General features: G+C 36.2%; 1 protein-coding gene across 10 annotated transcripts in view; it reads right to left on the bottom strand.

The window, feature by feature from the left end:
* Positions 1-13,963, bottom strand: part of N4BP2L2 (NEDD4 binding protein 2 like 2) — a 69,116-nt gene extending 55,153 nt beyond the window's left edge. For 2 of the 10 annotated variants that reach the window (XM_040267110.1, XM_040267111.1), the window contains exons 1-5: positions 13,798-13,962; positions 11,275-12,530; positions 4,995-5,119; positions 914-1,002; positions 452-528 (exon numbers count right to left, since the gene is read on the bottom strand). In XM_040267110.1, coding sequence (XP_040123044.1) covers positions 452-528; positions 914-1,002; positions 4,995-5,119; positions 11,275-12,530 — 1,547 coding nt within the window. In that variant the 5' untranslated portion in view covers positions 13,798-13,962. Of the gene's footprint in view, positions 1-451; positions 529-913; positions 1,003-1,283; positions 4,186-4,994; positions 5,120-9,793; positions 9,918-11,274; positions 12,531-13,797 lie in introns of those variants that run through there. The other 8 variants (XM_040267115.1, XM_040267113.1, XM_040267114.1 and 5 more) reach the window with 8 other exon arrangements.
* Positions 13,964-14,183: the final 220 nt, after the last annotated feature.

Raw genomic sequence — 14,183 nt, 5'->3', positions numbered from 1 at the left:
AAAAGCAGAAGTCCTCGTTTTTCTCAGTTTTCTGGATCTCCACTGGCATTCGATAAACTGGGAACCAATGCAGGAAGTCACATAAGAAAAAGTAACAAACACACTTAACAAAGAACATTTAGGGAAATGTAATTCTGCAAAGAGCCTCAAACAAGTTGCATTTAAGTCAATGCTCCTCTTAATAGAAAGTGAACCCACTCCAGTGTCCTTGACTGGAGAATCCCAGGGACGGCAGAGCCTGGTGGGCTGCCGTCTATGGGGTCGCCCAGAGTTGGACATGACTGAAGTGACTTAGTAGTAGCAGCAGCAGCAGCAGCAGCAGTAGTAATAGTCCCTATTCATAGGTATCAAAGATTTAACAAACAAAAGCTAGTAAAGAAATTGATCATGAAAAGGAGAAAAGAAAGAAAAAAAAAGGTAAGAGATTAAAAATTTTTTTTGAGTGCCTTACTTTTCTAATTCTTCAGGATCAAATTTCCACCAAGTTTCAGGTTCATGAAACTCTACTCTGTATCCTTTTCCTATGGCCTACACAAAAGAAAGGAAGAAAACAAAAACCCAGAGAATACTTCTTAAAGTAAAAAGATGGAAGACATATAAATTTCACTTAGATAATACTTCTCAATTTGCTCAACCAAGAAAAATTTACCTTTAAAATAATATGGTTTATAAAAATTTTAAGGCTACTTAACAATCAAATTCTAATCGCTATTCTCAAGTCCAGGCAAAACTAACAAGATGACTATATTGCTTAATAAGCACCATTCTCAATTTTTAAAAAATTAAGCAAATGGACACACCTCTTTAGAGAACAAGGACAAATGTTTTAATAGTAAACATCTAAGTAACTGAAATTTCAGAATATGAAAAAAACTGAAAAGCATAGAAAAACTCTCTCATATCTCATATTTACCATTTCCACATATGGTTTCATTTCCCAAGCTTGTGTATTAGTGTTGTCTATTATGACTGGCGATCTCCCCTGATTGATAGCTTGCTTTGCTGAAATAAAAAATAAATTAAAAAAACAAAAAACAGAACTATTAGATAAAAATATATAAAAAGTAAAATTTAAACATTCATTAAGCAATTTTCTACATCCCTGTACTTAAAAACAAAACTGTGCAATCTCTAGAGTCAGTGCATGGAAATAAAAGGACTCTGCTAGATTAAGTGGAATTAAGAGACATAAATACATGTAATGGGTTTTCTTCAGACCGAATGTTGGTTTTGAAAAACTAGCTGTAAAGGACATTTTAGGGGAAATATTCTGTTGAACTTACAGTTAATGAAGACTTCAGTCTAGAGCTTTCATTTACAGAAAATGTAGGGGCAAATTACATCTGAATATGGTCTGAGTATGAAAAGAGACAAACATTTAATGATATGGAAAGATGGAGACTTTTAACAGAAAATGGCAATTTACAAGACAATATGTAACTGATTTCATTTTGGGCAAAATATAAAGATGTGGAAAGTTACTAAGACACCAAAAGTTGTCTTCTATAGGTAAAATTACCAATAATTCTTTTGAAATAAGAGACTTAGGTAAAAATTTTTTTTTAAAGTGCTATGGATTTATCACTACTTACACCCTAAGCAACTAAATTTCACGGTTCAACTGACTTTGTGGATATTTCTTAGGACAATGATTTCTGAAATTGGGAGCTGAGCTACAACAGAACTTTTCAAACTATATCTCCCTGTCCCTATGCCGTTGATTCCCGTATGAGGTGAGAATTATTTCACAGTGATTCGCGTTAATGAACGGCAAGACAATTAAGAGCCCATTATAAAATTTATTTTATTTTATTTTACAGAGTTCCATCATTTATGAGAGAGACTCCATTTAAGACTGTTCTCACAGAAAGCAGTAGAAGAGCAGTCACTTGGATGGGGAGGAGGCTAGTGGACCTGTGACTCTCAGAAACCTTCCTGTAGTGGCCACAGCTGGAGGAGGGGTGGTGTCCACCCTTTGGCTCTGTCTCCATCCTGGGCGTCTGCTCAAGGATCACCCTCTCATGGTTCTGACCTCTCTAAACTTGGCCCTCGGGGGACCTCCTGACTTGGCTGTTGTCATTCCAGATTCATGTATCATGCCTCTTCCTAGAGAAACCTGAGATTTCCTCAGACGGGAAGCTGCAGATGCTCCAGGAGCAAATCAGTTAGTGCTCTGAATTTACATAACAGGTTATTTTGCATCACTCCAAAAAAGTAACACAGATTACCTCTAACAGGTGGGGCTATGGATGGTTGTTGTTGTTTAGTGGCTAAGTCGTGTCCCACTCTTTTGAGACCCCATGGACTATAGCCTGCCACGCTCCTCTGTCCATGAGATTTCCCAGACAAGAATACTAGAGTGGGTTGCCATTTCCTTCTCCCCACTATAAAATTTAAAAGACTGAGGCAAAATGCAATGATATGTAAGTTTTGCTGGGATTTAGAATTCAAACCACTAAGTTTCACATAATGAAAAGATTTATACAGATGTCTAAAGGAAGATAGAATTTTAAAGGCTAAGTAATAATGACTAATGTGGAATGTAAATACATATTTGGGAGAAGACGTCTCTAAATATTAAGAAGACGTCTCTAAATATTAAAAGAAAGTTACAATTTAGGTCACAAACAGGATACTAAGATGCTATCAATTCCCACTGCTTCAACCCAAACAGTGATCATACTTTCATTAAAAAAAAAAATTAAAGTAATTCTCCTAATGTCTAATAGACAGGCTTACACCTCTAAGGAGTCAAGTTCTACAAAAGGAGCTTATTAACCAAATAAATCTCTGATTTGCAGGAATGGAGATATTATTCTCTTTCCATGAATAATTATCATCCAATACCACATTCCAGTGCACTCCAGGAAAATAAAGGTCCTAAGAAAACAACATCTGAATACTCAAATAGAGACATTTTCTCAAACAAATTAACCACCATACTCTAAGAAAGAGAATAACGACATCTTGGAGATATTTTAAATTTATAAGCAGTTAAAGATGAATTTAGATTCTTCTGATAAACATGAGGCAGACTGATATTCCCAGAATAATGACTGGCACTTAAAAGTATTCAATAAATGTTTGTAAATTAAATGTAATGCTCACAACTTTCAAAATGTCTAGTGATTGCCAGTTATCATTACCTTGAAAGGGGTCAAAAATTACCTTGGAAAAGTCCACACTTACTACACTAATAAAACCAGTGGTTTATCTAGACACCAATATGTTCAGCAAGTATAATTCACACGACAAAAAACATTTTAATAAAGTAGTCTAGTATTGCAGAAAGAAAAAACATGTCCCACACAAACAAACTTTCCAGTTCACACTGCCTCATTCCTCTTATCATCTACTTCTGTACCTCTTAACTCTAGGACAATAACTCTAAGCATTTTGGGGAACTGCCAATATGATCCTTATTTGACTTGGACAGTAACACTGCAGCATTTTAAAAAATAAAAAAGAATTAATTTTTAAAATATTTTTTCTAAAATAAATATTTGGAGAAATCCTAGAATCAATACTAGAAAATAGTCTGAAAATCAAACTTATCTGACATTTAAACTTTTTATTCAAAAATATCCTCATTGAAATTCCTTAATTTGAAAATTGAGAATTAGAAAGAAAAGCATTTATGCTGCTTTTCCTGTATATACTGTACTTCAGGGTACTAGTTGCTAGTTCTAGGTAAGAGGACGTTCCTCATTACAGAAGAATTCTAGCCACTGAACACAGAAGGAATGACAGACCTAGAAAAATCATTTTGCAACTTTAGTGAAATAACTAATTAAGGAAACAATTCATTCTTGAATAAAACAGGGAGCAGACTGTCCCTCTGAAGCTACTGATCTTAGCATCACTAAAAATGGGACAACTGTTTACTTAGAAAAAAAGGTTGAACCAAATAAATCCTACAAGTTAAATGACTACCACAAGGAAGCAAATAGGCTGTTCATTGTAATCGCTCTACTCCAGGTTTAAATAATGTTTCATCATCAATGCATTCTTAATCTTTTAAAAAAGAAATCAGATTATAGTATAATATAAGCATGTACCTACACAGTTCTAGATTAATAGTTTTCAATTCTGACTGTAACATTAGAATATCTGGGAAACTTTCAAAAAAAACCCACCAATGTTTAGATCCACTCCAGACCAACTAGGGGCTTCCCCAATGGCTCAGTGGTAAAGAATCCGCCTGCAAAGCAGGAGCCAGGGAAGACGCAGGTTCGATCCCTGAGTCAGGAAGATCTGAAGAAGGACATGGCAACCCACTCCAGCATTCTTGCCTGGAGAATCCCATGGGCAGAGGAGCCTGACAGTCCAAAGGGTCGTAAAGAATTGGACATGACTGAAGTGAATGAGCACGCAAGCACATCAGACTAACTAAACCAGAATTTCTGAGGCTAACACTGGGGCATGAGTTAAAAAAAAAAAATCCCCAAGTGATTCAAATGTGCAGCCAAGGTTAATAACTATTATTCCAAAATTAAAGCAAATTGACCCATATGCCTCTAAAAAGTGTATTAAGTAATTTTTTTGTATCAGTGAAAAAAATGTTTAATATTCATAGACATTAAGCCTTAGAAAATATTAGCATTACTCGAGGAAATAACTTTTGGTAACACATAACAAAAATATCTAAGTTTTCTGAATTTGTTCATGAGGTAGTATCAGAAGTTTTCTGAATTTGTTCATGAGGTATAAAGCAGTATATCAAAACATCCTATACTTCCATTGTACTGGCTTATGTACACTATCTACAGTTTAAAAAATATTCTAACTACATTCTCTGATTTTCACCTCAATCAGGTAGAGTAAGTATAATTATCACTGCTTCTAAGAGATGAAAAACTGTGTCTCAAAGCTCTTTCGATGGCTTGTCAAAGTCATCCAATTGGTAAAAAGAAAAAAAAAGTCAAGAATAAAAATTCAGGTATTGTGACTCCTAGTTAAATATTCTATCCCAGGAGACTTGGCCCAAAACAAACCTCTGTTCTGGTTCCAGTCATGGGCATCACCAAGTTGATTAACATTATACCTGTACCCATCTTGATGGTGAAAATAGTCATCAGTGCTGAACACAATGCCATCACGACTCTGACCAAGCAGAATTCTGTTAATAAAAGAAATCATAAAGGTGCCATTTATAAAATCTATAACCATCAGAAATAAGCCACATAGGAAAGATTATTAAATGAATACCTGGTACATATTTGTAAATATATTGCAGGCAGAACACCACAGGAGTTGAACCTTAAAAAGCTTTCAGATTCCAAATATCACTTCACACTTAAATCTACATAATAGCCAGTAATAAAAACTTTTTAAAGTGATTTCTATATTGCAACTTTTAAAAACACTCTTCAATTTCAAAATGATGTCAACTTTCCATGTTTTAACTTTAGTGAATTTGTATTTGGTGTCTAAAATTGCCTAAACTTAACGCAATAGGTAACCTAAAACAAGCAAGCTTAACGAAGCAATTCATCTGGAGAAAACTACATTTGGCTCAAGTTAAGTTTTGATAGCTTTGATATACTATTTCTATGAAGCACAAACATGCATGACCTGAAAGTGGGACTTGAGGTTTAAGGCTGTGAAACAGTCAATGATCCTCCAGAGTATAATCACATTTTTAAGAGATTAAATTACTAAATGAAATTAACTACTAAATATTGAACAAAGAACACACTCTCAGAACAAGTCGGTGGTAATCAAGGTCTGTTCTCACGATTTACCACCTTTAACTTCTAAGCACAGAGAGATTGACAAGTGTTCGGTGTAAGAGAATTCCCATAACCAGCGACTCATGAAAGAGATTGGAGATGTGCTGATAAAAGGGAAAAGACAATAGGAACAATTTGGATCCAACAGTAACAAAAAATCCGCCTGCAATGCAGGAGACCCTGCTTGATTCCTGGGTTGTGAAGACCACCTGGAGAAGGGATAGGCTACCCACTCCAGTATTCCTGGCCTGGATTCCATGGACTGTATAGACTATGGCATCGCAAAGAGTCAGACACAACCGAGGCGATTTTCACTGTATCTCCCCTCCTTCAAACATTAGGCAGCTGGATTATCATTGTATTAGGCTTCTGAGGTGGCTCTAGTGGTAAAGAGGCTGCCTGCCAATGCAGGAAACTTAACAGATGTGGGTTTCATCCCTGGGTCAGGAAGATCCTCTGGAGTAGGGGATGGCAACCCACTCCAGTATTCATGCCTGGAGAATCCTGTGGACAGAGGAGCCTGGCAGGTCACAGTTCATGGAGTGGACTGAAGCAACTGAGCATATATAATTCTATAATCTCTTTTTGAGAAGGGGGAGGGAGTAGAAGGTGGTGGAAGGGATGATACTGTCCTGGTACGATTCAAGAATAATTCCTAATAAAAGTAACAAAAATTTCAACTATTAAAATAACAAACATCTCTCCTTTCCTCAGATTAAACTGCATATATTTTGTATGAAAATAAAATCATATATGAATGTAAAAAATGTACTGTATACTTCCACTTATAGAATTCTGATTCAAATTACTTTAAGCAAACCAAAGTAAATGGTTTATCATGTTGAAGTTGGCAGAAACCAACACAACTCTGTAAAGCAATTATCCTTCAATTAAAAATGAATCTTAAAAAAAAGGAAATGGTTTAAATTAATTGTTTGAGGATAAAGCTGGATTTCTCTTTTAACTGGCCATGATTTTCCCCAAATATACCATCTAACACATTTGGCATCCTATTTGTTTGTAAGTGATAAAAAATGCCACAATATTAGCATTCCAAACCAAAGCTCAATTGTCTAAAAAAAATTTGATCATAATCAGCTAGATGATACCTAGTTATGTTTAAAAATACCAGAATCCTGATACTATCTTTCCTAGATAACATATGTTTCTTTTTTTTTTTCCCCTCTGTTCTACTACTTTACTAGCAGGTGATTTAATAGTACCATACTACAAGAGTATAGGATCTTCTGTACTCAAGAAATGCTTAACCTCTTCCAAAAAAAAAAAAAGTGGGGAGGAAAGGGATAGTAAATAAACTTATATCATTAAACCATGTCAACATCAAACATGAGCAAATCTCAATGAAGAATATCTTAGGTGTATAAATCATAACTACAGCAAATAATTTTAGCTTGGGGAGACTTTTTCCTCCCAGACTGCTCATGCATCGTTTCAAAATTCCCTGAATTATCTCAAAAATACGTTTATCAATCTAGATATATCTAATGTCATATCAACCATCTGAACCAAAAGTAAATTATTTAAGACTATCAGTATTTTCAAAATTCTGAGTCAGATTCTATTAGAACCCTTCCAAGTTACGACAGGTACTAAAATGGATTCTCAGAATGCCAAAATTTAGACTTTTGGGAAATCAAGTATACAATAAAAATTCAGATGTGGTCCCACTGGCCACTTGACTTGTATTTTTTCAAAATAGCTATTTTTCTGAGGACCTAGTATGCGCCAAGCATTTTATACATATACCTCTATGATTCCATTTAATCCTCACAACAACCTTGCCAATGTGGTATTAAACAAATTCAGAAATGAAAATAATTTCAGAAATCAGGCCACCAAAACCACATAAACAACCGGTGGAAGAGCCAAAACCAATAGCTCACAACAACATCCCTGCCTCCTAGTGTCCACACCCTTGGATAATCCCCTCAACTGAGGAGATCTTACAGCCTACAGATAGCAAGAAACTGAGGCCTTCAATCCAAGGAAATGAGTCTTGTCTTGTCTTCAATTCTGAGAGATATTCCCTGCAGGTCTTCCCCAAGACAAGCCTTCAGACCAAAACACAGCCCAAGGCAACATGGTGATCATAGCATCATTAGAGACCTTGAACCAGAGGCATCCAGATTCCTGTCCTTCAGAAACTGTGAGACAATAAATGTTTATTGCTTTAACAAGTCAGCTTCAGGGAACTCTGTAACACAACCATAGGTAAAAAATTTACTCTGTACTTAAAAGCTTTCACTTGAGTAACAAGTGAGCTGTATTCTTTAAACCTAATTTTGAGAGTCCTACTCCCCAAAATGGTCTATTATATATAGAATCACTGTAATTTTCCTGCTTTTTTTTTAAATTTCTAAGAACCATATGTTTTCTATAACACATCATATATATTTAAAAATAGAAGTGATTAAAAAAAAAAAACTCTGAGTAAAACTGATACTGCATGAATTCTTTACCTCCTTATGTACTGAGTGGCCTTGCATACCCTCTGGCCCAGGACTACTGGGACACTTCATTCGCCAAATACTCCTTGAAAGAAGAAAAAATTACCCTATATAAGAAAAAGTTAATCTTTCCTCTGGAGTTTAAACTGAGAGCTCTTCCAACAGAAGGGAAAAAAAAAATCTCTTCCTCTCTTCAAACCGTTGTGTTCTAATGGCTGCTATAACAAATTATCACAAACTTGGTGGCTAAAAACACAGGTTTATTATCCTACTGTTCTGAAGGTCAGAAGTCTGAAATCAGTTTCATTAGGTTAAAATCAAGTTGTGGTCAGACTAGCATTTCTCTAAAAGCAACCTACATACCCATCTTGACTCATGGTCCCTTCATCATCAAAGCCAGCAGAGTAGGACTTTCTCTGACAAGTGCTTCAACTATCTTTTATTCCTGATCAACTCCAGACATTTTGCTAATATGATGAAATTACTGCTTCTGATAATACTCTCACTGGTGAAATCTGTAGCATAAAGGAATGTGGATTTGCTGAAGTATTTTCGATTTATGCCTCCTCCTTGCAAGAACACAGTATAAGAATCTAGCAAAATCTTTAGCCCACACCCTAAGAATGATACCCCAAACTTGATCCCTAAATGGTCTTGAGACCAACCATGGAATCAAAGGATTCAGTTTGGCTGATTGCCAACTGCAACAGCAACAAAATTCTACCTCTTGAATATTGTTGAATTCTGCCTCAAATGAACCTTTCATCAAAAAGCTGCCAGTTTACCTAAGAGGACAAAGAGCTGGCACCTTGTCATACCTACAGAAGTTGTGTGAACTGGTTTGCACAGGTTTATTTGTAAATATTTAAAGTCTGTACTTGTATTCCAATTTAATGTAAGACTGGTTTCATCAAAATCTGTTCATGAAGTTGTGGTAAACACTAAGCTTCTGCCACTTGTAACCAAGTTGGCTTAGGTCAATTATCAGTAAATAAAAAGATAATGCTGTCTTGAGGGTTGAGATGAAAAACCAAAACATCAAAAGTGGAGGCAATTAAGAAAACCTCTAAATAAGTAAAACCCTGAGAAAAATGAAAGGACACATATTATGTCTCCTGCAGTGGAGAGCAGGGTACTAGTTCAAGTGCACAAGGATATGAAGATAAAGAAGTAGGTAAAGACTAAAGGAAGAAAGGGACTTCAATACTATCCCAAAAGAATTTGGAATTTATTTAACTCACTATAACTCATTACCACATATTAATACTAAACAATATTATATTTTAATTTAGTGCCCCAAATCAGTTCAACTCTGATCCTCCAAATCTTTACTCCTTTTTTCAAAGCTCATTTGAAAAGCTAAATCCAACATGAAACCATTCCTCACTAGAGACTATGTAGCTTCATATTCAATCCCAAATAACCATTCCTACTTCATTCAAAAAAGTGTTGACCTAAAGAGATACTTCTGCTGCTTTAACCAAGCTATTCAAAGCCACGAGTCAGGTATAGAGCAACCCATGTGATAGATATTAAAGTAAAGGATTAGGTAAGAAACACACTCTCATTTACATCCCCACTTTGATTTCTTACCAGTTTTATAACTTCTCCCAAGCCCTTTAACCTGAACTCATTTTTTATTAGCCTCTGCTGCTTCTAAAAAGTGAAAAGGCTAATTCATCTTCCAAGATGGTTATATACGGAAGTACTCTATAACCTAAAAACAGTAACATAAATGGTAGTTGTGACTGTAACTTCCATTCTTATTACACCTAATTTCTCAAATAAAGAAATATACACAGGGTCACAAAGAGTTAGACATGACTTAGTGACTGAACAACAACATATTAAATATAATCACCTCTCATCTCCCACTACAATTATGTCTCCTTGAACTTCTACTGAATTGCCACTACACTTGACTCACTTTCAGTTTCCACACTCCAGTATGTTGTTCCAAACCTAACCCTTCTTTTTTACATTCTGTACCAGAGGCCCTCACCAGATGCCTTCATCCAATTTCCAACCATCTCTTTTCTGATATTCCAAATCTAGAACACCCATGTTTTTACGACTTCATTCTTAATTTCTATCCTTTCTAAAGAAGGGTTGAAATATCATTTTCTCTACAAAATTTTCACTAAAAAGGAATCAAAATGCAGACTTAAAATTCATTCACAAAATCACAGTTTACAATCTAGCTTGAAATGTCTACGTAACTTAAATCTTTCTCTAATTTCTTGCTTCTTAAATAGTTTTTTAGACTGTCTTACAAATAAATATAAACTATTTACAAAATTATTCCTTGGACTTTTTTATCATCACCCAAAGACATCAAATAAACTTTTCCCTCTTATCTAGCATAAACCTTGAATAATCCTATATAAACTACAAAGAATCTGTATTGTTTTTCACAGCCGCACAAATGTGTTTGACTGCATCAATACTTTAAAAATATAAACAAAGACAGGGATTTGAAACATTTCACCACACAATAAAACATCATCAGTTCTAACTCCACTAATTCCATATATTGCTCACTTCAAACTCTTAAAAGAAACCGCAAAAAGGTTCCCTCCATCAACAATGGTACGAACACGACACAGTTCTTAAAACAAGCTCAAAATTCCTCTCCTTGGGTTATCTCACTTGCTTCTCATAATAATTCCAGAAAAATAAGTATTATTCATTAACGGCGAAACCTGTCAAAGGTCACAAACTGAAATAACTGAGTCGAAGCTCAAGTTTTCTACCCATGAATCCAACTCTTCTTGAATAGCTGACTTGAACGGCAGCACAGTTCTCAAATAGCATTTGCTTTCATCACAGCCATTATTTCACATGGTGAATCTATTTTTAAAGTCCTTAACAGAATCTTAATATAAATATATATGTCAATTCTCCTTTCCTCTATCAGAAAACATCTTTTAAAATATTTACCATCATATGCCATTCTCAAGTATAACAAATTAAAGATTTTTTACAAGACATATAAAAGCATTTGCCATTGATTACAACTATCATAATCTTAAAGCAATAAATTACCAAGTATTCACTTGGTATCCTTTACTTACCGAGACAATGTTGTTTTCCCAGAACCAGGCAAACCTCTTAAAAGAATAAGTAACTTCTGCAATTTATGTAACTTTTCCTCTTCAAACTGCTGGTTTATAAACCTGTCTGTTCCATTACACTCGTCCAGAGAAGGATCTTTCCAGTATCCTTCACTGGTTTCACAGAAACCATTACTCGCATACCCATCTTGCACACTGTAGTCATTTCTAGAGGGATGATCACTACTGGTAATATCACTGCAGTCAATATATTCATTGTTCTCATCAAAAGTCAAACAATCCCAGTTAGCATGACAACTATTTACAAAATATCCATTCTGCATCTCAAAGTCATCCTGGGCATGGAAAATATTTGATGATGGATTTGGTGGAACACTGAATCTTTCAATATTTAAGTGATAGTTAAAATTGGGAAGATGAGGGTCTTGTGGTACTACAAAAGAATGCATTGCTTGCCACTGAGGCCTGAAGGAAGTAAATGAATTGTCACAAAATGTAGGTATCACTTGTCCATTACAAGGATATTTACCTGGCTCATTCCCCACGCACTGTTGATAACCACAATGTGGTTGAAGGTCATTACTAAGATATTTTTTCTTTTCTTCTTCAGATTTTAACAGATCATTATTATGGCTCTGATAACATGCAATGAGTTGTTTCTCAGAGGGTTCAGGTTCCTTACAACTACTTTCTGAATCATCTTTTTCATTCTCAAGCTCTTCAATTTCTTTGTAAAACTGGAACAATTCATTGTCAATCTCAGATGTTTTGGAGTTAAATTTCTGTTTCTTTTGTTCTCTTTTGCCATCTCTACCATTGATAGTGTCTGCTTGATTCCTCCTGTCATTATGTTTTTTTTTCTCAGGGGGTTTGTAAATGGGTCCTATAAATGCTTTACTTGTGCTATATATCTCATCATCTGTGGATACCAATGGAGGACGCATATCCTGTACAATTTGTGAATCAACAGACTCAGTAACATCCAGTCTGTCACTAGGCATCCCATCATGCGCAGGTTTCAGCAAATCTGTAGTTTGGGTTTTGTCCTCCTGAGGATAACTATGTCCTCTAACATTAGTGATGGTTACAGGGGTCCAATCACTTCCAGTTTTCTCTTGCTTTCTGTAAAAATTACCACTACCATGATAGGGGAAAACATATGCCTCTTCAGTAGACTTTAATTTCTTGGAGCATGGTTCACTTAGTAGTTCTTCCTCATATCCCATGGATTTAGCTTCAATTTCACCATAAGGCATCTGAGGAGCAAATCACACAACAAATACTTTAAACATCTAAACAAAAATTTCCTCAGAAACAATAGAAAAAAACAATTTGATATAAGCATTTAAAAAGCATTTTCACAATACATGAAAATTTTCAAGTTGTAATTTTATAACCCCGTACTACTGTTATGACATTGTGATTTAAAGCAGGAGTTTCACTGAAGATAAATAAACATCCTTTTTTAAAGAAAGTTATATCTCCTATTTAATCTAACTGATGTATTTCTGAATTTGAGAACCTAAGCAAAAACTTAAGCAAGCTTGGAAAGCTCAATCAGTAATATACATTTCTATGACACAGATATACAATCACGTACTAAAAGGGAGAGTAAGTGTGCCAACCAAAATAACACATATACAAACTGGTTGTAATAAACTATCATAAATGTCTTCCTGTTTAAACCGCTAGGTCCTTAGCAAACCTCATACAACCACAAGTGTTAGCAATCAAACATCAGATTAACTGAAATGTCAGTCTTTATAGGCCCTATTCTTGCGAGGAGAGTAAAAGTGTCTCAAACTGTGTGTATTACATTAATTTTAAAGAAAAAAAACAGTAACTTAAGTTGTCCTGAGAATGACAGAAATATGTGATGTTTAGAAATCTGGCAACTCCCCGAATCAAAGCCCTCATCTTTTCCAGATGGTTCGTCCATCTCGTAGATAAATAAACTCTGCTTCCCTTGAAAATTTTTGGGGACCCTCAACAATACAATTCAAAAGCCTGTTTTGGTCAATACTTCATTCCGCCCGCTCTCTGGTCTTCCTTTCTCTAATACGAGAGCAAAAGGAAAGGGCAAAAACACGAGTGAGACAGGACGGCCCCAAGGGGACTGGAAGAAAATACTCCTGAAGAGAACGCCAACCTCCCAGAAACAGGCCCCTCCTAGGCCGCTTCTCAGCCTCTCATTTCCTCATTATGAACAGCAGAAAAGTCCCAGGGAAAAGAAAGGAGAGAGGCCTATACACAACCTGAACCCTAAGGCCTCCTGACCTCCAAATAGGGTAGCCGGGGCAAAAGCGCTTCCCCCAATTTCTCTGTCCCAAAGGAGACAGGTTCAGGTTCTGTCTAGGAATTCCAAACAGCTCCGAGACCCAAAGGTTCACTCCCGGCTTTTGGTTACGGTTAACTTAAAGGGTTCAGTCAAGAGCCGGCGAGAAGCCAAGCCACTGAAGGAAGAAGAAAGAAACTGACCCCCCCCCCCAACCTCACCTCGCTTAAAATGATCTGTTTACTCACCCTTTACCACAGTTCTGCATTGACCTCAAAACAGTAGGTGAAAGAAGCGCAGAGACCTTCCCCAAACAGATACCGGGTGGGACTGAAAGCCCGGCCCTCAGGAGCCGAGAAACAAGCCGCCACTCCGTACGCAAGATGGCGACCACCTCACAGTTACCCCGGCAGGAATTACGAATTCGCGCCAAGGCATTGTGGGAAACGAAGTCCGGAATTCACACCCAGCCTGGAAATCTCAACGTCTCCCAGAATGCATTGCTTCACATACGCGCTGAGGAAAACAAGCGAAGGCCGGAAGTAGTTCTTAGATTGGAGGCGGGACGTTGTTTAGAAACACCAACTTCGGCTATAACAGGCATCGACCTGGTCTGGCGTTCACCCCTAAATGA

This window comes from Oryx dammah, unplaced genomic scaffold (genome assembly GCF_014754425.2).
Source record: "Oryx dammah isolate SB20612 unplaced genomic scaffold, SCBI_Odam_1.1 HiC_scaffold_24, whole genome shotgun sequence".
NCBI classification, from domain to species: Eukaryota; Metazoa; Chordata; class Mammalia; order Artiodactyla; family Bovidae; genus Oryx; species Oryx dammah.
This window is presented reverse-complemented; position numbering and strand designations above follow the sequence as displayed.